At 42.5% G+C, this 27,350-nt stretch overlaps 1 protein-coding gene across 2 annotated transcripts in view; it reads left to right on the forward strand.

The window, feature by feature from the left end:
* Positions 1-27,090, forward strand: part of CRHR2 (corticotropin releasing hormone receptor 2) — a 150,774-nt gene extending 123,684 nt beyond the window's left edge. For both annotated transcript variants that reach the window (XM_058035908.1, XM_058035916.1), the window contains 4 exons: positions 7,388-7,473; positions 10,066-10,201; positions 12,622-12,663; positions 26,332-27,090. In XM_058035908.1, coding sequence (XP_057891891.1) covers positions 7,388-7,473; positions 10,066-10,201; positions 12,622-12,663; positions 26,332-26,472 — 405 coding nt within the window. In that variant the 3' untranslated portion in view covers positions 26,473-27,090. The remainder of the gene's footprint in view (positions 1-7,387; positions 7,474-10,065; positions 10,202-12,621; positions 12,664-26,331) is intronic.
* Positions 27,091-27,350: the final 260 nt, after the last annotated feature.

Here is a 27,350-nt window from a genome sequence, read left to right on the forward strand (position 1 = left end):
GATCTGCTGCTAGCCCCTTTCCATTGAGAAATCAGAATAATATATGTGTATGTATGTGTGTGTATATATATATATGTGTGTGTGTGTATATATGTATATATGTATATATGTATATATGTATATATGTATATATGTGTGTATATATATATGTGTATATATATATATGTGAATATATATGTGAATATATATATGTGTGTATATATATATGTATATATATGTATATATATGTATATACACACATATATATACACACATATATATGTATATACATATATATACACACATATACATATATATACACATATATATACATATACACACACACACACACACACACGTATATATATATGTATGTGTATATGTGTGTATATATATATGTATTCCTGCCCTTTTCCCTTGTGTTCTTATGCTCTTCCCTTCAAGCCTGCAACAGCCAAATTTCTCTGGGACCCTCTGGAGTGTGGAATTTGAATTCCTTTCAGAGGATTGTCCTCTGGATCTCCCTTGTTCTCTAACTGACTCATTCAGAGGACTTCACAAACCACATCACTCTTCCCTTCACACCTTGTTTCTCTTCTGCACAAAGAATTTGTCCAGACCAGCTTTAGGTTATGGGAAATATCAGTATCTCAATGCAGCAACCACTGGCTGATGCTCTGGAAGACCTTGACAGGAAAAAAATTCAGTAAGTACCTGAGTTAGTTCAGTTTTTCAGAACCAAGGCTGGGAAAGACAGAGTGTTCTTAAAGTTTGTCACATCAGAGAGTGGAGGTGCTTAAGCTTATCAACAAAATCAGCTGATTTGTTGACAAAAATAATTTTTTCATAACTGAGAGTTATCCTTCCACTGTCCCAGGTTGCTCCAAGCCCTGTCCAGCCTGGCCTTGGGCACTGACAGGGATCCAGGGGCAGCCACAGCTGCTCTGGGCACCTGTGCCAGGGCCTGCCCACTCTCACAGGGAACAATTTCCTCCCAATATCCAATCTAAACCAACCCTATTTCAATTTGAGGCCCTTCCCCCTTGCCCTGTCACTGTCTTCACTTATTTTGATCTGTCAAGCTCCATTCAAACACCACAGTCCACATTACTGAAGTTCTTCTGATCTTCAAAAGAATTCAGAATTTTCTCACTCACTATTTTATGTAAAGAATTATCTCATCTGTGTATGTAGCTCTATACATTTCATTTATTGGGTTTTTTTTTTTCTGAAAAGTATTCTATAGTCCTGTGTATCATCCTCCTTGCTGATACAATTGCTTCTCTGAATATTTTCTTGGTTTCTACTGACTCTCTTCACACTTCTGTTTCCATTTCTGCATTGTTCTGTTCAGAGACTGAGATATTATTATTATTATTATTATTATTATTATTATTATTATTATTATTATTATTATTATTATTATTATTATTATTGATATATTTTCTTCATTTCCCCTTCTCCTTCCTATCTGAATGGCTTATGTTTTTTCTCAAACACTGATCAAATTAGTTTTCCTATTGATTTTTAAATTTCTTTTCTCTAAAGATGAGCAGTTCCTCCACTGCTGCAAATTTACAGTTCATGACCTGCTGACATCCCTGAGTTCTTCTTGTAGGACTTTTATCATCATTTCTGGTGTTCTGCATGCAGGTTGTGCTCGCTGCACAGAGCACAAAGATAATGTGCTGGTTTGATTACAGCCCATCCAGAATTTATCTCCATTTTTGCCACCATTGCTATTATTGACTTTCTGCTATTCATATTTTGTAGCTGTGGAGTCAATAAGTGCCCAGCAAGGTGCCCAGTACCCCTCTACAAATTTTCTGAAATTTCTACTTCTGTTTGTGAAGTGTTCATTCTTCTTAATCACATAAGGATTTCTTCATCAAATAAGGATTTCTTAATCAAATAAGGATTTCAGGAATCCTTATTCCTGATTGTACATAAAAGTGTTTTCCAGCCCTTTGCCCAAAGGACTCATTGTGGTGCCTGTGACCTTTGGAAAGGAAACTTTTGTGATAAAAAGCTCTGTCTGAGGATCAGGTCAGGCCGGCATGGTAGAACAATTAAAAGAAAGCATTAATTAACTGGCAGAGTGCTCATCTGAGGTCAGGGTGGCAGCATCCAGAGCTCTCACTCAAAGGGCTGCTCTGATCCCAATTTGGGTTACTTAACCCTGAGGCGACTTTACAGCACTGCGTAAAAATATGAAATCTAAATAGAATAATTTTTATGGTTCCTGGGAGTGAAGAGGAACAAACATTCTAGGAAGCAGAGGAGCACAGGCTTTCTGTGAAGCATGAAATACAAAACCCAGCAGAAAATGAGTAAAATAAAAGCCAGTTGTCCATTAAATGCTCAAAAGAAAGATCAGAGCTTAATGACCTCCCTTTTAAACTCCTGGGCTTGGGGAAAACTGCAGAGAAGCCCTCAGAGTCAGCGCTGCATCTTTTGTGCAATTTGGCTATTTCATCTTGATAATGGGGATAAATTTCCTCGCAAGTGGAGTTTGCTTTGTATGAGAGAAGAATTCTACCACCAAAATCATTTACTGAAAAGTTTCTTTTGGTTCAGAAGAGTTTCTGGGCTCGTGTGTTCAGGTTATAATAGAACAGTGCCAAAACAGATGGCTCAAATACTTTCTGGATCACTGGCTTGTAACTCCATTTTGGGGGTCTGAATTTTCATCCCAATTTAGAAATGGAAAGACTAAACTTCTGGCAAGAAATGAAAACTTTTTTCTTTCCCATCTGTACTTGGAGAGGGTCTTATTCCAGCAATAATGATATTCTTAGCATGGCATAAATAAAGTGGAAGAAGAAACAAGCCATTTTATTTTATCTTCAAGACTTTGCCTTTGGATTCATTTTATCTACCAGTAAATGTCAAGGTAAAAATCCTTAGTTATGTTTTCCATTAGGAAGCAGAAAACATGGATAAACAGAAATGAATGAAAATAGAAAATGAGCCTAAAGAGAAATAAAAAGGATGCACTGCCTTTTATCATTACCTCTCTTAAATGGCCTTTCCTGGGTCTCCATTGATGGAACTGATGTGTGGGTTTTGTTAGAGCTGCCCAGCCCTGAGGAATTAATCTGTTGACACAGAGCTCTGATAATAACAAAGAAGCCCTTGACAAATAATTGTGTGCTTTGGTTAATACAGCACTTAGGCTCTTTCCTAGGAAAACTCACTTTGCAGTGGGGTGAGATCCTTCTCCCCCTGAAACACTGTGGTCTAGCTGAGGCACAAAGAGCAGAGCCTTCATCTGCTCTGCTGCAAATCAGGCTCAGTCTGGTAGCCACTAGAGCTGCATGGATTCTCTCCAGTGGAGAAAACAGCTCCATTTTCATCTCCCAGCCTTCAGCCCTTGCAGGCTGTGTGCTGCAGCCCCTTCCCTGCTTGGTCCCCAGCTCATGGCCCCTCTCCTGAGCAAACTGCCCCCATCATCCCCAGGAGCTTGGCCCAGCAAGGACAAAGAGACAGTTAAAACCCATCTGATTATGCACTGAAAATTGATCTTCAGATCTATTCAGAAGGAGTTAAAACAGTTAAAATAGTTTCTTCAGACCTGAGTGCTGCTAAAAGACCCTGCTGAGCCAGTTTCTTTCTGAAATGGAGTTCAGAGTGCCTTTCTGAAAAGGCATCAGAGTGAGTTGTTGGTGGGTTTTTTTGTTGTTGTTTTGTTTTTGTTTTTTTTTTTTTAATCATTAAAAGTAAACACACTGAAATGTCCTTCTAGAAGGGAAAACCAAAAATACGTATTTTGCTGTGACCACATCTTCATCTTTTCCCTTGGATCTTTTGCTTGCTAAGACCTGCATTGTAGGGGTTACCCTATGGAGTCTTAAAGATCTCTCAGAGAAGCCTTAATAGATACAAAATGTTGGTGCCTCCAAACATTTTTAAGCTTGTAATATCACAGAACCTCATTGACACAGCCCCATTCACTTCATTGAAGCTCACATGGGATAACCCGAAGATCAGTGGAAGATTTGTGGGGGCAACTGCTTCAAGTCCAAGCCCTATTAGTCCAAAACCACTCATTTAAAATATGTCAAATGAACCACTGTTGAAAAGTTTCCATTTCTTTGCAGTGAGTACAAATAGATCTTGGGATATCCAACTGCTTAATCTGACAAGCCAAGATGCCAGCCCAACTCAGTTCCTTATGCTGTTGCTCTTCTACTCCTCACTCTGGGGTGGAATTGATTTATAACCAAGGCCAAGCCACTTGGCTTTTTTTTGTTTTAGGTACTTAATCCAGAATGGGGAAGAATCAGTTATTCCTTTTCCTGGAGAAACTGTGGGCTGAAGCCAGCAGCAGGAGCTGTGTGTGTAACAGAGCTGCACCCCTGTCCTGTCCTGCTGGGCAGAGAAACTCAGGAGAAAGTGGAAAACTGTAGGGAGATAGAATATAAGAAAATAGTGTAGAAAGTAATGTTATCCCTAAGGAGTTGCAGCTGAGCCAATTATCAAAGATTAGGAACAGGCCTGACTTCAACAGGCCACAGCTGTAAGCAATGAGAAGAAGATGCTAAGATGCTATAAAAGAGTGGGGTGGCCAGTTGAGAAGGAAACTGGAGACATTTGGTTGCTTTGTGAAGAAGGAAGAGTCAGTGCTCTGAGGAGCTGCCCACAAGAAGGTGGAAATTTTTGTGATAAGGAAACAACAGTATGGAGCCCCTGCAATAAGATGACAACAGAAAACCAAGCCTTGAAGGATCTTCATGCATTCTAAAGGAGATTTTAAAGCCAAAAGGAATTGTGAATTATTTTTCTAACCCCCCTTTATGCACTGAAAAGGCCAGAGGATTCTTCTGACTTAATGGTCCCCTGCATCCAAGCCATCACCTCTTGGGCACACACACGAGACCCATTTTTCCAGCACTTGCCTCCAGCTCAGGATACTCTCCTACCACCTGTCCTATTTACCAGCCTTTAAAAAAAACCACAAATTCTCTGGTTTGCAGATAAAGGCAGATGGTAAAAGAAGCCTACAACAATGATGGAAGAAGCAGAGGCAAAGTCACTCTGAAGTTCAGATGAGATTGCTCAGGATTCAGTTTGAGTGGCCAATGCTGCTGTTACCTTCTCCTAGAAAATGGACTTAGAAATGATGTCCTGGCAGGGTTTCTCAGACACCTGGGCAGTTTTTTAAAAGTCACTGTGACTGTGTTCACAGGGGTCTTAGGATGAGGGAAGAGACGAGGATCTGACTCCATGTTTCAGAAGGCTTGATTTATTATTTTATGATATATATTATATTAAAACTATACTAAAAGAATAGAAGAAAGGATTTCATCAGAAGGCTAGAATAAGAAAGAATGATAACAAAGGCAGCTGTCTCAAACTCTGTCTGAGCCAGCTGACTGTGATTGGCCATTAATTAGAAACAACCACATGAGACCAATCACAGATGCACCTGTTGCATTCCACAGCAGCAGATAATCAATGTTTACATTTTGTTCCTGAGGCCTTTCAGCTTCTCAGGAGAAGGAATCCTAAGGAAAGGATTTTCCATAAAAGATGCCTGTGACAGCATTGAGGAATCTGCCTTCTTGGAGAGAGGTGAGGTCTCTCACCAGCTTTGTGTCACATGTGCCAGTGCCACTCACAGACTTCAGGGGTGCCTCAGGTGCTGCTCTGGGCTTGGGCAGCTGAACTGGGAAAATTAAAACCAGACTTCTATAGAATGAGAGTTTTTCTGGTGAAAGAACTCCCAGAATTTTCAGCTGGCAATTCTTCTGGACTGATGAATCACGCCTCTGCAAATGAATTTCACAAAAGGCCAGAATCCCTCATTTTCTGGTGCAGGCTGTGGCTATTTGAATTTCCAGTTCAGATGGCAGGATGCTGTCACATTGAAGCAGAACTCTTGAAACTTGAAATGACTTCTTCAGCCCAGTTCATCACTATAATGCCTTGTGATCAGTCCCACTGATATTTGGAATTTTCTCTTACCTTGGAGTCTGTAATTCAGTCTGGCACTTTCCATTACAATTGCAAAACTGGCACATTTTGGATTGGTGCCTTTTTTGCATCCTTGATAGAAATAACCCAAGCATGGCTCTGAGCTGATGGAGAACCTCAAGATTCAGCAGCAGAATTGCAGAGAGGGAAGTTTTCATTCTGTGGGTGAAGATCACCCCATTCACCTCCTGAACATCTGCCTGAACATCTCTGTGTTACTGAGGAACAGGGCAGGAACCAGTGTGAGCAGTTTAACATTCAGCTCAAACCACAGATATGGAGCTGCTTTTGTCTCTGATAAATAAAGCATGAACCAGTATCAAGCTCTTAATATGACAAAAAACAAATCTGAGAAGAACAAACACGCAGGCTGCAGTGCTTTGTTTACTCCTTGTACTCCCCAGGGCCCTGCTCTGCTGAGGAAATCATTTCCAAAAACGCCGTGTTAACTCCTAGAACAGCATTTTTGTGTCTCACATAGGGTGTTTACACAATTCCCAGTGCTGCCAGTCTCCCAGAGTCTGCTCAGGTGTTTCATTGCTCCATTTGTTCTGAGCCATGGAGCAGGAGCCACAGGGAGTGCTCTGACGGATGCCAAGATATGTAAACATGGAAATATATCCCATAGCACAGGGGAAAAGGAGCATATTTTGAGAACACCTTTCAGCTGGAAGCTCTGCTGGGGTGTTTGTGAATATTCAGATGTCAATCACAGAATTGTTCCATTCAGGGGCTGAAAAATGTCAGGCATTGTGTGTGAGGTAAATATTTTGCCCTGGGATTGTGTGTGAGGTAAATATTTTCTCCCAAGCTGTGCTGGGACCTCAGCAGTTGTGTGGTTCTGACAACTTTGGGACAGACCCATGTCTTGTAAGCTGCCCTGCTTTATGCTCTGAAAGCAGCTCCAAACCTGCTCCTAAGAGCCAAATCCTACCACTGATCACAGCCTAAAAATCAATCTTCTCTTCACTTTGTTGGGTTTTTTAATCTCCTGTTTGCACTGTGCGAGAAAGTTGCCAGCAGATGCTACAAAAGTAATTAGAGCAAATACCAATTCTCAGTGGTGAGGCTGCAGCACAAATAATAATTAGCCAGCTCAGCAGATTGAAAAGGGGAGTGGCAAATCCATCAATCCCACCTGATTGCACCCCAAAAAGGAGAAAAGGCAGTAAAAATAAACTCCTTCTTAGGGCAATAATGATGTACTCCATTTTCACTGCTGTTTTGGAAGCATTAAGAGTGTTGGATGTTTGCTGTATAATCTGGTGTTTCTAGTAAACTTCTGAGTCTGTTGCAATCAGTGGTAAAGCCAAAAGGCTGTTTTCAGTCAGATTGAAACTATAAAATGTGCTTTTTAAGGTGTATCGCACTCTGTAAGCCATTATTTTACTGACTGGTTGCATTTTTTTCCTCTCTCTCCCTTCTTTTTCAGATCAATTTTGTATTTCTATTTAACATAGTTAGGATTTTAATGACAAAGCTGAGAGCTTCAACCACTTCAGAAACAATCCAGTACAGGTAAGTCAGCTTGTGATTTCTGGTGCTAACAAAGCTGTGCCTTGACTGTCCTGTCCTTGCCCCATCTTTGTCTTTCCAGGTGCCACTGTTGGTGGAGCTCATAAATCTCATAAATCAGGCCCACGGTATTTGTCTGTGCAGGCTCTCCAGAAAAGCTTTTCTGCGTTTTTTTGTCCACTCCATTTCACTTCAGGCCCCAACACACGCAGAATCCCCTCCTTTCCATGAAATGTGAAGGATTTTGTCTCATCTGAGGACAGATTCACCCATTTCTGTGTGCACACAAGTGTTTATGGAGTAAGTGCTGCATCCAGCTCTGGGCTGCCCAGCACAGGAAGGACCTGGAGCTGCTGGAGCCAGTCCAGAGGAGGCACCAGGATGATCCCAGGGATGGAGCAGTGGGGAGAGGATGGGAGAATTGGGATTGCTCAGCCTGCAAAAGGCTTTGGGGTGACTGAATGTTAGCCTAAAGGGAGCCTGCAGGAGGGTGGGGAGAGACCATGGACAAGGGTCTGGAGTGACAGGACAAGGGGGAATGGCTTCAAACTGACAGAGGCAGGTTTGGATGGATATTGGGAAGAAATTCTCTCCTGTCAAGGTGGTGGGGCCCTGGCACAGGTGCCCAGAGAAACTGTGGCTGCCCCTGGATCCCTGGAAGTGCCCAAGGCCAGGCTGGATGGGGCTGGGATCACCCTGGAAGGTGTCCCTGCCATGGCAGGGGCTGGAACTCCAACCCAAACCATCCTGGGGTTCTGTGATTGATGTATGCATACAGGTATTTAATGCTCCATTTAACATGTAGGGGAGGGGAATGAGGGGTTGTCACACACATCTTTTATGGAAAATCCTTTCCCTAGGATTTTTCCTCCTGAGAAGCTGAGAGGCCTCAGGATATTTGAAGGTCTTAGGGACTATCAGGTCCTTGCAGTAGGAAATGGCACAGGTTTTGTGCAGTGAGATCAGTCACTCTAACTCATTTCTGGATAAAATGTCAGCATATCAAGCTGAGTTGCATCTCTTGATATCCTCAAATCAGGCTGCACTTTGGAGGCAGTTTTGCTGCACTAATGGGCTTGGTTGTTCTGCCTGATTCCTTCCTTTTGCTCCTGTCAGGATTTTGTTAGCGAAGTTCATGCAGTGGTCTGTAGTTCAGACCCTTCTCTGCACATTTCCTGAGAAATGAAGGGAAAAACACTCCTTTTTCTTGCTCAAACCTCATGCCACAAAACTAAAACTGGCCTGAAAAAGTCCTGATTCAAACCTCAGTACATTTTTATCCCTTCTACAGCTTGCAGGGAAGCATTAGAGACATGAGAGTGAATCAATGTACAGAAGTTCCCATTGTTCCTGAACAGATGACAATGATCTTATCCTTGCCGGCTCTCTGAGGGAATTGTCTTTTCCAGCCTAAATGGAAACCTTTAGAATTCCAGCAAAGCCTTGATGCTCTAAGGCAGAGCAGTGCAGCCCTTTGCTAAGCAGATATTAAATAGTGTGGCAGTCACTTCATCCTGACACTGGTTTTGTGCTCCCCTGCCTGTTTTTATCTACCTGTTATGGTATTATCCAGGGATTTATACAGACTTAGCCAAATTTCAGCCTTTATGTTCATACAATGACATGCTGCTCTCAGCTGACACCCCAAGATGCTGTTACAGCCCCAATAAAAAGGATTAGCCCCTAGTAATTCTGTTAACCATTGATGATTATTGATGATAAATCTTTCACCACCTGCTTTGTGATTTGTGGTTCCTAAGAAAGCCCCAAGGAGCTGTTGGATGTTGCAGAAAGTATTTACCATCAAATGATGGGCACAGAGCAGATCTCAGCTGATCTGGGCACTGATCTCATCCCCCTGAGGTATCAGAAATCACTCAGCAAACCCACAGAGGGTCCCAAGGCTTCGAGCTTCACTGATAGGAGAGAAAAGGAAGAAGGTGAAAGAGAGGGATAAAAATAAGATTCCCATTCACCCCCTTGAGTTCAGAGTGTGGGGGAAGCCACAAAGGGAGGGTGGCACTCCTTCCATGCTCCTCCTTTCCATGGTTGTTCTTCCCTGTGTTCATGTGGTATTTTCAGGGTCCCCTGTCGTGGGGAGGAATGATGAATCTGACTCCGTGTTCTTAGAAGGGTAATATATTATATTATATTATATTATATTATATTATATTATATTATATTATATTATATTATATTATATTATATTATATTATATTATATTATATTATATTATATTATATTATATTATATTATATTTATTATACTAAAGAATACAGAAAGGATACCTACAGAAGGATTAACAAGATAATAATAAAAAACTCGTGACTCCTTCCAGAGTCCTGACACAGCCTGACTGTGATTGGTCATTGAGTTAAAACAATTCACATGAAACCAATCAACCAACCACCTGTTGGGTAAACAATCTCCAACCACATTCCAAAACAGCAAAACACAGGAGAAGCAAATGAAATAATATTGTTTTCCTTTTTCTCTGAGGCTTCTCAGCTTCCCAGGAGAAGAATCCCAGGCAAAGAGGAGTTTTCAGAAAATGTGACAGTGACAGTTCACTTGTTTTCTGTTCCCTGCCCACAGGAAGGCAGTCAAGGCCACGTTGGTTCTCCTGCCCCTGCTTGGCATCACCTACATGCTTTTCTTTGTCAACCCTGGCGAGGATGACATTTCCCAGATTGTTTTCATCTATTTCAATTCCTTCCTTCAGTCTTTTCAGGTAAGAGAGCAGGCTTACAGCCCTATCATCTGAAAATTCTGTCCTCTATACAGCTCTGTCCTCGCTGCTTTTCAGCCATGAAATTTCAGGCAATGAAGTCTGTGATAGAAATTATAGTTGTGAATTGTTGGGAAGGATGAAAGTTTGACAAGAAAGTCTCACAGGTATGTGTGCTTGGCAGAAAGGTTTTTGAATGTAGAATCTGAAGAAGGAATAGAAATGAAAGCAGGTTTTGATACAGAAGAAAAGAATTGCTGAGCCAGTCTTACTGGATAACCAAGGAGGCAAAGGCTGTGTTAGTTAGAAGGGGATTTTATGGCTTAGAGCAAAGGATAAACCCATCCCAAACAAGATGTTTTTACCAAGCAGAAAGAGAGCACAGACAAACAAATCTGCCAATGTGGCAAGTAGAAAAAAGGTCTCAGAATTTTCCACTGCAAGAAAACTGAAAAACAACTTCTAGCTTAAACTGTAATGTACTAACTTTGAGTGATTGGAGAACAGTAACATGAATATGGTAATTACAGTAGTTATGATAGGCTGTAGGTAAAAGTTAAGGTATAGATTGATTCTTCTGTATTAAGATGCTCATCAAAGGAAAGTCTATAATGCACTGTAACCAAAACCAAAGGGTGTCCAGGGCTGCCTGCAGCTGGAGCTGACAGCTGTGGGCACAGCTCTGTCACCCACCACCCTGGGCTGCTGTAACACCTTGGATGGAATAAACTGCATTTGGAAGAGCTGCCTGGAGTCCTGCATCCCTCAGCAAATAGCTCAGCTTAGTCCACGCATGAATAACAGATTTACAAGAGTGTCATGTGGGGTGGGAAATCCTCTCAGGTGTGGACCGGAGGGATTAAATTCCCTTAACTCAGCTCTGAGTTCAGCCTCTCACATAAAATCAATAAAGAGAGAAGATGTTTCATTTCACCTGCCTGAGAGAGGATGAGGGGTCCCCTCCTGAGGTGCCTCTCTCTTCCCAGAGCACACACTTGGACTCAGTGTTGCTAAACCAAAGGGAAACAGCTCCTGCCTGTTGGACTTGCTGCTCTATTCAGGTTGTAAGAGTCTCCAGACAAGTTTTGCTTATTTAATCCATCAGTCTCACCTTTAGTTCCTCATTGCACCAAGAAAAGGAGAAAAGGGAGTAAAAATAAGCTCCTTGTTAGGTAATAATGACGTGCTGTTCTGTGCAGCCAGCAGCCCAATTTTTAATTAATATTTGAAGTTGTGTAATGTGATGATTTTTTTAAGGGATGTTAGGAATTTATTTTAACCTTTTTCTCTGATTCAGAAGAAAAAGACATGCTAAGGATAAGTTTAGAACCAATTGGTTAAAAATAAAGGAAGGCAACAAAACATTAACCAGCTGCTTTCAGAGAAATTCCTGATATTTCCTAATATTCAAAGATCAGTCATGTTTCAAGGGACGGATCACTGAACAAACTTTTGGTAGGAGTTTCACTGGGAGGAAAGGGACAGTGTTTCAGACACTTGAGCTGTGTTACCCAGCCTGCTCTGAGCCATCAGCCCCATCTCCTCCCTCCCCTGGATTACCTGGGGCTCTGGCAGGGTGGAAAAGGCAGAATGGAAAGGATGGAAATGGGAATGTGAGCAATTGCCCCAGCTCTGTGAATCTGACACAAATCTAAAAGCAACTGAACACCCTGAAGGATCTTTAGCCACTCCTTTCTGCCCAGGTGTGTCCTACAGCTTTACCTCCTGAACCTGGGGTGGGAATTTGTTTGACATTGATGTTTTTACCTCCTGGTGCAGGAACAAGTGCTCTGATACCCAGGATATCAATATAAACATGCAGCTGGCAAATCTCACTGTTCTTACTGATTGCATCCCACCAGAAATCACAGCTGAATAACCAAAATAAAAAATTTACCTTTCAACCTGTCAAGGCAGGAAGCTCAGCCTTTACCTGTGAAGTAATTGCACACTTTTAATTCCCTAAAATTGACTATGTTTTTTATCTGCTGCTGCTCAGTGTCTCAAAGAAATGCTGCATTGCTCATTAGTTCTGTGAAGATGTGTATAAGAAAGAAAGCACAGGGAGTCTCTGGTGACTGATTAATGTCTCTGGTGGTTAATGGTGATAATTATTGCATTCCTGAAACCAAGATGGGCAGAATTCCAGCCTTTGCAGTCACTGCTGTCAGCAGATTGCCCAGAGCCTTTCAGCTCAGGTGAATTTAAGCAGTCTGATGATGCACTTGCCCTCTTGGGACCCTCTGAAGCCATTTAACACCCCCTGTGAGTGCCTGGGGTGTCCCCCCAGAGCTGTCAGCCATGGGGCAGCTCCTCTGAGGATGCTGTAGAGATGTTTTAGCCCAGCTGCAGGGACAATCCCCTCTGTCAGTGACAGTGTTGAAATGTTCACCTAATAATTGCCTTCTTTCTCTTCTTTCCAGGGTTTCTTTGTGTCAGTATTTTACTGCTTCTTGAATGGTGAGGTAAGTGATTCACCCCTGGGAGGTGGAATTTGTTTGTTTGGGTGCCTGATTACAGAGACCTGAGATGTTTTTACAGTGGGTTCCAGTCCCATCAATCTCTTGTAGAAGGTTCCTAATGTGCACCTGAATTTCCCAGCCTTTGTCCTCAAAACTTTATCAATTTCAGACTATTACCTGTGAGATCAGGGCAGAGGGAAAGAAGTTTTGGCAGATTATAAATTTTCTGTTCTTCATCTTAAGACTTCTTTGAAGTTACTCATTAATTAAAAATATTATTTCTGGGCATAGCTAATTACTTCTGAGCTGGACTCTGGTTAAGGATATGCTGCAGGTGACCCATTTTTATAGTGCCATGCTGGGCTGAGTGAGTTTGTCCATGTGGGTCACTATCTCTGAGTGATCAGTGCCTATTGCATTCAGAAAAGAGGGTTGAAAACAGATTAAATCAGAATTAATATGAGGTACTGCTACTCAAGCAAGAAATGCTTAACTAATATCCCTGTGTTCGACTTCCACTCCAAAGTGTGAGAGATTTAAATCTTTCCCCTGCTTACATTGTCAATGACTCATTTACCTGCATTAAAATGTGTCATCTTTGTCCAGCTAAAATTTTAGTCTCTGCAGAAATCAATTCCATATTTCATTATTCCTGCTGTATTGGCATAAACTTTGTTTGTGCTGCTTCTTAATTTCTTTGTGGGCTATGAGAAAGAACGGGCATGGCTTTAAAGCAGCAGTATTTTATTTAAAATATTTTCATTTTACAAATTTATTTTATTTTTATTATATTTCTTTTGTTCTATTTTACATTAGTTTTCTTTTGTTCTATTTTACATCAGTATCTTTCCCTCTTCCTCATTAATTCTGAGGTGATGCTAAGAAGAAGCAGCTCGGTTTTCTGAATTAAGCACATCCCACTTTTATATCCTGGCAGCAGGTTTCTCTGTTCTCTTTCCAACTTTCCTTCCATAAATTGTCACCATTCCATTTGCCTCTTAAAAAACCAGGGAGTTTAAACCTTCCTCCAAAACACAGGCACCTGAAAAACTGCATTTACCTCAGGCTGTGTCAGGGGAGGTTTGGGTTGGATATCAGGGGAAGGTTTTTCCCCAGAGGGTGCTGGGCACTGCCCAGGCTCCCAGGGAATGGGAACATTCCCAAGGCTGCCAGAGCTGCAGGAGGGTTTGGACAACACTCCCAGGGATTCACAGAATTCCCAGAATGACCAGGTTGGAAGAGACTTTCAAGATCATCGAGTCCAGCCCAGCCCCAACAGCTCAACCAAACCCTGGCACCCAGTGCCACATCCAGGCTGTGTTAAACACACCCAGGGATGGGGACTGCACCACCTCCCCGGGCAGCCATTCCAGAACTTTATCACTCTTTCTGGGAAAAACTTTTCCCTGATATCCAGCCTGTGGTGATTCCAGTTGTGGGTTTCTCTGGGTCTGGATTGAAGGCACTTGAGACAGTAATTCATGTTCACACTCAGGTGTTTATTATTTCTTATCAGTAAAACAGTCTCACTGCTGGGAGTTCTGCAGCTTTTCATTAGAAGGCACAAAATGGCCAACAATCTCTTGTTCCAAGGGCTTTTCAGACTAAACTATCCCATTAAGAGCTGACACCTGGATTATTTTCCCTTTTAACCCAATAACTGATCCCACAGAGCTGCAATGGGGACTTTTCTGCCCAATTACAAAATGCCACCCAAACCCATGGAGAAGGAGGAAGAAGCAGCATGAAGAAGAAACCCAGGATGGCACCCTGTGCCCTCCATCTTGCTGCCATCCACAACACACTAAAAATCCCAAAAATCTAAATTTCTCATCTAAGTGACACACCTACACTGCTCCCTATAATCTATTTCACACTTTTTGGATTCTGGTCTATCTTGAAGTCTGGGAAACTTTGTCCATGGATGAGGGTCAGAGTCAGTGCTGCCCTGGGGGTCAGGGCACCCCAGAGCAGACACACAAATATTCCCAGTGCCCTGGGTTTCCACACCAACCTGTATTTCCCTTGGTGCAGCTCGAGGCTGTGTGCTCTGGGTGTGTCAGTGCTGCTGCAGACAGAGCCCAGCCCCAGCTGAGCACAGGCACCTTTCAGGAGCTGCAGAGAGTGATGGGGGCAGCCCTGAGTCTCCTTTTCTCCAGGCTCAGCACCCCCAGCTCCCTCAAGGCTTCCTCACAGGGTTTGTGTTCCCAGCCTCTCTCCAGCCCCGTTGTCCCCTCTGGATGAACACACTCTGGGATTTTGGGGCATCTCTGCAGGAGTTGGACTCAATGATTCTTGTGAGTCCCTTCCAACTTGGCATATTCTGTGATCTACTTGTCATATTCATCAGGTCTGCGCTGTTCAAGCAGAAGGAGACTCTCCCTGCAGATAGCAGGACTTTTTAAAGTCTTTTTTCCATTTTTCCACTGGTGTCCCAGTGACCATCAGGGGCTGGAACCCAGGCCATGTGATCTCACAGCCACTCAGGACTTTCTGTGTCACCCCACTTCCATTTTGTGGCACTCAGACTGGGAGCTGTTGGCTGTTCACTGCAGGTTTTCACTCTTCTGGCTGTTCTGGCATTCTTTCAGCTCTTTTTACTGGGAGAAATATCCAAACTTCCCCTTCCCTACACCAGTCTGAAGCTGTCTGTCCAAAGCCATGAGCCAACATCCCATCTCCTGTAGCTTTGATGAGCTCAGACAGAATCGAGCCTGTCAAAGGAGGGTGATTCACCTCATGCACTTCTAGGCCTTGAGAGCAATCTGCTGGGAAATCTGGACTGATTCCAGGCCTGATTTTCCAGCTGTATCTCACTGGGAGTAGGTATTTCTGAGGGAGTATGTCCAAGCCTGAGACACCCAGCTTGGGATGTTGATTCATTTCCCTAAACTCAGATGTCTGGTGCTGCTGGGGAGGCTGCAGAGGATCTGAGGCATCCTCATGGCTCTTACCAGCTGATGCAGGATCTGGAGAAGATTCTCATCTATTGCATTTGCAGGAATGATCAATCTGACTCCATGTTCTCAGAATGCTAATTTATTATTTTATGATACTATATTATATTAAAGAATACCATACTATACTAAAGAATACAGAAAAGATACTTAAAGAAGGCAAAAAAAGCTAATAATGAAAACTTGTGACTCTTTCCAGAGTCCTGACACAGCTTGGCCCTGATTGGCCAAAGAGTGAAAACAACTGCCAGCAGAATCCAATGGAACAATCACCTGTGGGTAAACAATCTCCAAACACATTCCACACGAGCAAAACACAGGAGAAGCAAATGAGATAAGAATTGTTTTCCTTTTCTCTGAGGCTCCTCAGCTTCCCAGGGGGAAAATCCTGGGTGAAGGGATTTTTCAGAGAATGTGAATGCCACACTTACCTGACTGGGAAGTGGAAAGCCAGATGGGATCCAATGGGGCTTCTCAGAGGGCTCTGTGTCAGTAATTCAAGCCAGCCAATACAACCTTTTTCCTTTTTGAGCTTTTCATCAGCCTGGTTTACAGCAGGCACCTCCATCTGCTCACCTGAGCAGCTCCAGCCTGGGCTGGCTCTCCAATGCATGCCCAGACACCCTGCGGCCATGTGGGCACCCACAAAACCTGAATTTGGGAGGGAAATCTTCCCTGTAGCGTTTTTTGACATAATGTGCAACTTCCACTTGACTGACTAAACCATGGCAACTCTCTGACTGCTTCTTTGAGGTCAATCATAAGTCCAAACCTCCCAAATATTAAATATTGTCTATTTTAAAACTGTGAAAAAACTTTGGGCTCGTCTTAATGTGCTGTGAGAATGTTTTTTTTGAAATATCATAAAGCTTTTACAGGATAAAATTTCCTGTTCTGTTCTAGCCTCAGTTTTGCACAGCACTGAAGGAAGCAGCAAACCCAGTGAATTTTCAGAGCTTTCTGGGTGTGTAATCACATTGTCCAGAACACAAATTTGCATTTCACAGTGCACTATTTTAGAAGCTGAGCTGCTCCCAACCAGGCATCCCTACTAGAAGTGGTGATGAAGGCAATGCCACTCAATCCCCATAAAATACCAGATTTTGCTCAAAAAAGGTAAAAATAACCTGTGAGGAGCAGCCTGAAAGTTTCATAGAAATCACTGAAGCCTTGTTAGTATCTCTTCAGTGAGCCTGATGTTCCTGGCTCTGGTGGATGGGTTGATAACTTGCTGTCTCAGAAGGTTTTAAATAATTCAGGTTTTCCAGTTACAGCAGAGCTGGGTTCCTTAAATGCATGTAAAGGTCTTTATCAGCTTACTCATCTCCCCCAGTGCCAGGCTTGCTCTGAATGATAACACAAGCAAAAAGCCTGGAAAATCCATCAATTTAAGCTTTAATAATGCTGTGATCTCAGCTCCATCTATCCTGTCCCGTATTTGATGCACATCCTGCTGGGCACTTACAAACTGCCAGTAGCTGTCTGTAGTAGGGCTCAAAAATTATGGATTGCCCTCAAAAAAACCCCAAAAGTCCCTTCTTAAGATCTTCAATGAATGCTTCACGTGTGGGGAGCTTGTCCCTTCACAATTTATGTGTTTCCTTTTGCTGCTGGACTAAAAGCTGCTGGATTTAGTGGAAGACAGAGGAAACACCACGGTGGGTTCCTCAGGTGTGAAAGAATGGCTGTAGGGATGTTCTACTCCCTAGGGAACCACATTAAAAACCCTGATTTGGGTTTTTTCCTGAGGCTCAGTGTGTGATTTCACTGAGTTTTCTCATCAGGAAGTATTTTTGAGGAAGAAGGAGAATAGTAGGAACTAAAAGAACAGGGGTGATGTTGTTTTCAACATCAGCCACTGAGGGACCCCTGCAAAATTCCTTCCCTGTCAGCCTTTGCACAGTTGTGCTGGATTTTAATGTTCTCAGAATAAGGAGAGCCTACAATTAACCCCAGTCCCTTGTGAGGAAAGGAAATTGTGCAATGAATTTACTGCTGGTGTTTTAAAGTGCACGTAGAGATTTTGCAGTGAGATTTAGTAAATGTTGAGAGTATTTCTCAATCTGATGTGAAAATCACTTGGTTTGGGTACAGGGAAATCATTAACAGCAGTTACTGGAATCTGAGCAAAATGCAGAAATATTACTTAAGATAGAGCCACAGGAAATGGAGCCATGTGTCCTGACAAACCTGCATGGACTGAAAAATAAAGAGGAAAATTCTCCTGGCTCTGGTAGCTTTATGCTGTACGTCCAGTCCAGTCCCCACCATATCTGAGCAGCGCAGTCTGTGGAGCTCCAAAACCTCTGTACAAGTAAAACTGGGTTTAAAAATCCAAATCAGCATCTTGAAAACACTCAGGATGTGAGAGGCTGTTCCAGAGAAGAGTTTGCCTACAGAGTTGGCAAGGGCTGGACTTGATGATCCGTATGGATCCCTTCCAAGCTGAGATATCTTGAGATTCAGGGATTCTGTTCCGGGAAGTTTCTGTCCCTTTGTCAGAGTTCTGTCTGTGAAGTTTGGAAAATGAAACAGCTGAGAGTTTTTTCCTCTGTAACTTCTGTTGATTTAAACAAACATGCCTCGAGATCTAACCCAAAAATGACACCTTGGTAACCCCTGATGCCACCACAAAATGTCCTGATTTTCAGTGATTTGGTCTCACAAATGTGGCAGCACTGGAGGGAGAAAGTGAAGCTTTAGAATTCAGCCCATGCAAAGAATTTCAAATGGTCTCAAGAATTTCATTTTTGAGTGGACACTTGACCTGGGCATGCAGCCACCTCCCCTGCCCTCATTTCCACAGAACACAGTGCCACACACAGCTCCTGGACTGTGAAGCTGAAATAATTTCAGGCTTTGTTGGCTGCATGAGAGAGGCTGTCAGGCCCCTCAGCTGAAGATTAAAATATCAGTAAATCAAAGAACCAATCTGAGATAATCAAGTTCAGCCATTCACTTCACGCTGCCAAGCCCCCACCAAAGCATGTCCCCATCCACAGCTTTTGAACACTTCCAGGGATGGGGATTCCACCACTTTGTCAGCCCTTTTCAATGCCTGACCCCCCTTTCAGTGAAGAAATTATTCCAAATATCCAATCTCAACCTCCCCTGCTGCAATTTGAGGCCGTTTCCTCTTGTCCTGTTGTTTCTGACTTGGGGGCAGAGCCCAAAATCCCCCCTGGCTGTCGCCTCCTGTCAGGAGCTGTGCAGAGCCACAAGGTCCCCCCTGAGCCTCCTTTTCTCCAGCTGAGCCCCTTTCCCAGCTCATTCTCATCACATTTGTGCTCCAGACCCTTCCCCAGCTCTGTTCCCTCTTTCCAAGACTTTATAGACAAATTATTGCAGTGAATCTGTGGAGGAGAAGCAGTTTAGATTAAAAGTTTGCAGCTTTTTATGTCTTATAGCTTCTGAAAAGGTCTGAAGCTGTTTTAAATGAAGTGTGTGTGCCATGGGTGGGCACAAGGGGCCCTTGGCACTTGACTCATTAATTTGTTTAGAGATTTTATGGAAAAAAAAAGTTACATTTTTTGGACAGAGAGAAACACTAGAGGGCAAAAATATGCAAATTGCATTTAATCCAGATGGAAAAGAGCATCTCTGGACTTCCAAGAAAATTGACAATGAGAGGTTTCTGAGAAGTGGAGGTGTTATGAAAATTGGCATAATGAAAAATCTGTATGCATTTGTGTTGAATGCCACTTCAGAGGAGGGAATGCAGCTTGTGAACTTCTCTTTCAATGACTGCAAAAAAAACAAGATGCTCCTCACGTTTTTTTCAGTCAACTCACAGATCACAAGACTGAATTTCATTTCAGGTAACACTGGATTTAAAAAAAATAAAAGCGTTTAGAACAGAGATTTTTTGGAGCAAAGATAGACAGACTTTACAAGAGCATGTAGTGACAGGAGAAGGGGGAATGGCTTCAAACTGAAAGAAGGCAGGTTTAGATGGGATATTAGGATGATTGGCTAATTAAGGAAACACCCTTTGGTGAACATCTTAGGAGAAAACAACTGTTCAAAACACCAGCTGCAAGATTGTTTTAATTCTTTCTCTCAGCCTTCTTAAAACTCCCCAGAACAATTCCTGGGAAAGTTTTTCTGTTTCTCTCTCTGACCAAACTGTCAGTATCCACAGGGGAAGATGGGCACAGCACTCCCAGCATTTCTCTTCTCCCTTTGGCTCATTCCAGACAAAGTTTCTTTAAAGGAAGATGGATCCTCCATCTAGTTCCCTTACTGGTGTCATGTCTACCTTTTGGCCACACTTTAACAGTGATGGTTTTCTCCTGAGACAAACTAAAGTATTTCAGAGAGAGGTAAAGAGTGCATTTAAAGTGTTTCATATTCCAAATAGGGCTGGAATATTAAACACTTTATTTCCTTTTATACACTTTATTTCCTTTCCATTTTACACACCACTCCTGCTACCTCAGCAGTGATTATGGCAACCAGAGGATAACAGAGGAGTAGCAATCCCTGCTCCAGAGATCACTTCTCCTTGTCATCGGGTGCTTCATGCCATTTCCAGTTACCACCAGGTCCTTCAGGGATCCTTGCAAACCTTTCCAGCCATGATGGGAGAGGCCAGCACAGCCATCCCAGAGCAGGAGCATGGGAATGGGAATGGGAATTCAGTGATCCTTGCAAACCTTTCCAGCCATGATGGGAGAGCCCAGCACAGGAGCTTGGGTATGGGAATGGGAATGGGAATGGGAATGGGAATGGGAATGGGAACTCAGTGATCCTTGCAAACCTTTCCAGCCATGATGGGAGAGCCCAGCACAGCCATCCCAGAGCAGGAGGTTGGGAATGGGAATGGGAATGTGAATTCAGTGATCCTTGCAAACCTTTCCAGCCATGATGGGAGAGCCCAGCACAGCCATCCCAGAGCAGGAGCTTGGGAATGGGAATGGGAATGGGAATGGGAATGTGAATTCAGTGATCCTTGCAAACCTTTCCAGCCATGATGGGAGAGCCCAGCACTGCCATCCCAGAGCAGGAGCTTGGGAATGGGAATGGGAATGGGAATTCAGTGATCCTTGCAAACCTTTCCAGACATGATGGGAGATCCCAGAGCAGGAGCTTGGGAATTCAGTGATCCTTGCAAACCTTTCCAGCCATGATGGGAGAGCCCAGCACAGCCATCCCAGAGCAGGAGCTTGGGAATGGGAATGGGAATTCAGTGATCCTTGCAAACCTTTCCAGCCATGATGGGAGATCCCAGCACGGCCATCCCAGAGCAGGAGCTTGGGAATGGGAATGGGAATGGGAATAGGAATGGGAATGGGAATTCAGTGATACCTGCAAACCTTTCCAGCCATGATGGGAGAGCCCAGCACAGCCATCCCAGAGCAGGAGCTTGGGAATGGGAATGGGAATGGGAATTCAGTGATCCTTGCAAACCTTTCCAGCCATGATGGGAGAGCCCAGCACAGCCATCCCAGAGCAGGAGGTTGGCAATGGAGGTGACAGGGTTTGAGACCAACCTACATCTGCAAAGGGATGGTGCTTGAGGAGGGGCTGCTCGAGGAAGAGCAAGCTCCACTCTGAAGCTGAATGAAGGGAACAAGGCAAATCCTGATTAAAAAGGGAAGAAAAATACATGAGTGAAGATGGTTAAGCCCTGGAAGAGACGCTCAAAGGTGTTTTGAGATCCCTGTCCTTGTTTGTGATCAAAATTACTTGCTAAGACCCTGACATCATTTCAAAACTGGATAAAACCACTGTGCTGGATCTGCTCTGATCATGGCACAGGACCAGAGGCCTTCTGATGTCCCTTAATTATTCTATAATTATTATAGAATAATTAAGGGACATCCTAACTATTTATTCTATAAATAATTATTCTATAATTATTCTGTAATTCATGAGTTATAGAATAATTATAGAATACTTTAATTATTCTGTAATTCATGAGTTCTGTGTCCATAATAAGGTGCCTGTCCTTCATTTCTATCCATGTCCTGGATGGATACATAACCAGCCAGACCTGAGTCTGAAAATATCCTTTCAGAGCCTGAATTCTTAGCTCAGGACTCAGACTCAGTATTATCTGACCAATATCAATAATCATCCATGACTTGACATTTAAAATGCAATTAGCTGGTTTGGAGAGAAAACATCATCAGAGAGGAATAGATCAGATGCCACTGTAAATTATTCTCACAACAAGGTGCAAGGCAAAGATAAATATGTTTAATTTTTTTTTTCTGTTGACCCTTTAGCCAAGCATCATCTGCCTTTCAAAACCTATTAAGCTCAAAGTGTCTTCCTTTGATCTGATCATCTTGGGAGGCTGTCCATTAGAGCTGCCAGCTCTGAGTCAGCCCTGAGATAGTTTCTCATCCCCTGCCCATCAGCCCAGGCAGGCTCCACATTATTCATCCCAAACCCAAAGGATGTGTGTTAAGCATTCCTTAAAATCTCTCAATAAATACAAATATGGAGGTGGACCGGAGGGCTGAAGTTTGATTCCCTTTGCCCTGAGGGTCCTCCCCCATCCCATTTTCCCCCTCATTAGACCGCTGCAGATGTGAGGGTGACTCCAGAGCACCCCACAACCAAACCAGAGGGATTGGGGTGGGCTGGGTGCACCCCTGGCCTCCCTCTGCTCTGGGCAGTTCTGGGCCTTTGTGGCCCAGAAGAAAGGAGCAGCATTTGTTTCCACACAAAAACGTGTGGCAAATCTTTATGACTAGTCAGAATTATTGCAGCTTCTTGGACTGTTATTTATGATACCGAAATTGCACTGCTGTGGCCTTACAAATAAACTTTGACATCCCAGGCTGGCAGGTGCTGTAAAAATATCCCCAGATTGTAAAGAATTGCTACCAAAGACCCTGAGAAAAAAAAAAAAAGGGGGGATTGCAGACCAATCCAATTAAGCAGGATAATTTTTTAGGCAGGAAAAAAAGCATAACAAAGTTATATAAATAGTGGTGTGAGGTAGGGTACCTGTTGAAACAAAACCCAACATTGTGCCCAACCTTTGTCTTTGTTTCCTTTGAGCCTTGCAGGTTGTTTTGACAACATCCCTTCCTGACCTCAGGAGGATTCAATCCTGATAATGGCATCTTCATGGGGGCGTTCAGTTCAATATTTTGTGTGATGGTAACATGAGCACCCTTGGCCTGAGGGGCTGGGCCTGTGGGAGCCTTGCACAGGTGCAGTGATAAATTTGATTTATAAAACATGGATAAAGACAGTCCTGTCTCTCTGGGAGCATCAGAACTCCTCACCTGGAGATCTCAGGTGTGTCAGCCCTGGGGTCTCTGTGCTGAGGCCACTCTGATTCTTTGCTTCAAATCATTTTGTGCATTCTTTGCTTCAAATCCTTCCAAGGACCTGGGGAGGTTTGACCAGCACAACATTTGCTATTAAATACAGCGTTTGCCATCCCTCCTCCCTGAAGAGCTGTCACAGACATATCTTATGAAAAATCCTTTTGCCAGGATTTTTTCTCCTGAGAAGCTGAGAGGCCTCCGAAACAAAATGTAAACATTGATTATCTGCTGCTGTGGAATGTGGCAGGTGCATCTGGGATTGGTCTCATGTGGTTGTTTCTAATTAATGACCAGTCACAGGTCCAGCTCTGTCGGGACTCTGAGCAGTCACAAGATTTTAATATCATTCCTTTCTTTGGTAGCCTTCTGAGGTCTCCTTTCTCTTTCTTTTAGTATATTTTTAATATATAATTTTCTTTTAATATAATATATATCATAAAATAATAAATCAACCGTCTGAAACATGGAATCAAGATTCTCATCTCTTCCCTCATCCTGGGGACCGTGCAAACACCAGCACAAGAACACCCTGAACACCTGGAAAACTTTCAAAGTACCATTTGAGGCATCACCTTACATTTCTTCAAGTTCTGTTAAGTAATGGATGGGATTTTCCCACCCCTCAAATCTTAAACACCCAATACATGCACATAACCAGCTGAGCTTCTCACCATCAGCTTCATTTATGGGCAGTGATTCACACAAATGAGACCTATTTTAATTGTCTCTTTTTGATGAGGTGTTGCCAATACCTTAGGCCTTACTGAGTCTCTACAGGGAGAGGTCAGGACTTCAAAAATCTCATGAAAATTAATTTCACTGCAGAGTCAGGCACAGTGAGACCAGTGCCGTGAAATTTAAAGATCCATTTTGCTGGTCTGGACATTGCTTGAAAGTCCCTCTTGTTCATCTGTAGCTTGCACAAAGATCCATTCAAAATTCATCACAATTCCTTCCACAATTTGCAGGAAGTCTAAAGTTATTCTCCAGTCACCTCCAACTGTAGAACAAGGATCTGGAACACAGCAAAAAAGGTGCTTAAATGTAGGTGGAAGTTTTTGAATTCACCACTGCAACCTGTTTTCAGAGAAAAAAAAAAATCAGTCTTTTTTAAAGCCCTTCAAGATCTGTGTAAACGTTACTCATTTAATTAATTGGCCTTCTTCTCAGGATTTCTGGGAATAAAAAGTGGCATTTGAGCAGAGCAAGAACTTAATCAGTCACATTACTGAACAGCATAAATATACAGATGAGATGTGAGGAAGAAATTCTTCACTGTGAGGATGGGCAGGCCCTGGCACAGGGTGCCCAGAGAAGCTGTGGCTGTAACTTTTCTGTAACTTTTCTACAGACAGAGAGTGTTGATATAGATATAGATATATAGATACAGATTTTTTTGTGTGTCAATGTTGGGATTAAATGTGTGAGACAGTATTTTTTGTTTGGATTTATTAGTTTTATTTATATTATAGTTTTATAAGCTGTGAGTTCTATAGCACTAATAAATTAAAAATGGAGTTGCATCTTTTTTAATAACATTTTTAAAGATAAATTGTTTAGGAAATAATATTTAAATTGTTTTTATTTTTAACCTAATAATTCATTACTCATGGTTTGTAATGGAGAATTTTTTGTTTAATTATATAATACTACTAAAACTCATAAAGAAGAAGGTGAAGAAGAAGGATTAGTTTATGTTTTAAAACTTTTATTTTGTTTCATATATATATAATCATATTTTAAAATTTTAAACTTTAAGTTTTTTATTATGGGATATTATATACTTTTATTTAAAGTACACACTTATCTTTTTAGTTTTATTATGTAATTTTGGAAATTTTCTCTATGGCTTTAGATTAAATGTAGTGTTCTTTTGGGGGGTTAGTGTTTGCTAGTACATAAAGGTTAAAATTTTCAGCAGTTAGGGTTCTAACAAGAGAGGACCTGCTGTCCTTCTGGCCCTCACTTGTTGACACTTCCAGGTGAGGGATGTCCCCTGGGGACAGAGGGTGGTGACATCCCAATAGACTTAATTCCAGCTTCTATTGCTGTGGCAGCTCATTAATTCCTACTCTTCTTACCAGACACCTACAGAACTATTATATTTTAGTATATTATTATATATAAGAAATTATATCTATATATATAGATCTCTCTCTCTCTCTATATATATATATATATATATATATATATAAAAAATATATACTATTACATATATTTATTATATAGTAAATAATATATAATATATATTATATTTTTATATATATTATATATATATTCTATTTTAGTATGTTTTAGTATTATTACATCCAAAAGCTCCAGGTGAATCGTCCCCTTTGTTCTGTGTAAGTGGATCAAAACTTCTTCCTCTCTCCTAATGATACCTGACATTTCTTCCAAAATCTTATTTTTAATGTTACTCAAGACTCTTTCCTCAGTTCAATTCTAGTTGAAATGCAGTTTCTTGCAAATGCAATTTCTTGCATTTTATGGCTGCAAGAAGTTAGCCAGCAGCCGGTATCTAGCAGAGGTAATAGAGCCCAAAGTTGCTATCTGTTTTGTCAACAGAAAACCTTCTCTAAATGTTTTCATCCTTCTCTCCGTCTCTTTCATTTATTTTGTTATTCTGCTGTGGAGGAGGGGGAAAAAGAGGTTTTTAACAGTACTTTTTATTTAATATCTAAAAGTTTGACAAGTCCCTGGTTAGGTGATCCAGTCAGAAGAGAAAAAGTCCCCCACTGATTTCCTTTCATCCCATTATCCAAATCCTTTTTCTTGACTCTTCCAAAGCTTTGCCCACACTCTGTAGGCACAAATAATATTGGCAAACCTGACTTGACCACAGCTTAGAAACTGGGATTATTGACTTTACACACAGCAGAAAGAGCTGAAAAGAATAATTCTGAAAAAGGACCTGCTTGCAAGAAAAGACAGACCAAGGGTCAACACAGGCACCCAGCTCTGTGCTCAGAGCAGGGGAAATTTTGGTCCTCTCAAGCAAATAAAGTTTCACAGAGGTGAGGCTGATAATTTGTGTTCCCAGGGCTCCTTGTGGAGCTCTAACCACTGATGACAGCCCAGAGCATCCCTGGGCAATTTCAGGTCATAAATGTGCTAATGCTGATTCTGGGACATGGTCTTGACTCTAGAAATGCTTAATAAATAGAGGAGGCTGCTCTTACAGAGATTAACAGCCATGTTTGATAGTTGATATTTTGCATTCTCTTTTTCTTTTACTCTTCCACTGTGCTGTAGCTCTTTTTGTCCCCTGTGTTGCTCCCCAGGTGCGTTCTGCTGCCAGGAAGAGGTGGCACCGCTGGCGGGACCACCACTCGCTGCGGGTGAAATAACGGGTGCATCATTCTGAAATTATGAAACTAAACCTGAAATTGTGCCTTGACCTTGTGCCCTGTGTTCTTCCCCAGGTGCGCTCTGCTGCCAGGAAGAGGTGGCACCGCTGGCAGGACCACCACTCGCTGCGGGTGCGCGTGGCGCGGGCCATGTCCATCCCCACGTCGCCCACGCGCATCAGCTTCCACAGCATCAAACAGACCGCGGCCGTCTGACCTCCCACCACCACCACCACCACCACCACCCCGTGGCCTTCAGAGCTCTCCTGTCTCCACCCCAGAGCCCTTCCTGCAAACTAAACTCTGCTCCTTTGGCCCCACTGATCTCTTCCCAGTGAGGGGCCCGTCCTGTTTCGTCCGCGATGCTGCTTGGAGGCAACCAGGGAAAAGCCTCTTGGAGCTGGTGGTGGTAAAACAGATTCAAAGAAGGAACAGGTTCGACCCTGACTGCATCCTGTGGAAGTTCACAATGCAAAGTCTAGAACAGCACACTGGCAGGAATAATCAAAATTTTTTTCACCTTCCTTTCATTTTTTTTTTTGTTTTTATTCCCCCTTTCGTATTGCGGTGAACAAACTGTTTTGAACACACTGCCCATCTCACCCTGTACATTGGTTCCCAATGATTTCAACAGTTTTGGTGTATAATAGCCCATCCCTTTCTTGTTTTCTTTGTAAAAAAGTTTCTTCTGTGCAAAACTTCATTTGAGAACTTGTAGCAGCAAGAAAAAGAGAATCCGAAAGGTGAAAAGGTGTGAAAAGCCTGAATTTATCTGCCTTCCCCATTTCTCTCGTGGAGACAGACTGGGAATTGTCAGGGCATCGCTGGACTGTTCCGCACCATGGTGAGCACCATGCCCTGCTCTCACACAGATTTTCAAAGGACAGGAGTAGCTCTGAGTAGCTCTAGAAAATACTCTCATTCCTCTTAGCCCCACGCTTCCAAGCACAGCATAAGTGGAAAGCCTTTGGAAAGTGGTTTGTTTTCAGCTCAGAGCATTAGGGTGGGGAAGGACAGCTCTTCTCGGTTTAAAAAAACACAAAAGGGAAGCACTGTAAAGATAATAAGGATGAGAAGAGGATGTTTGTGTTCCG

The sequence above is a fragment of the Melospiza georgiana genome, chromosome 1, assembly GCF_028018845.1.
Source record: "Melospiza georgiana isolate bMelGeo1 chromosome 1, bMelGeo1.pri, whole genome shotgun sequence".
Classification (NCBI taxonomy): Eukaryota; Metazoa; Chordata; class Aves; order Passeriformes; family Passerellidae; genus Melospiza; species Melospiza georgiana.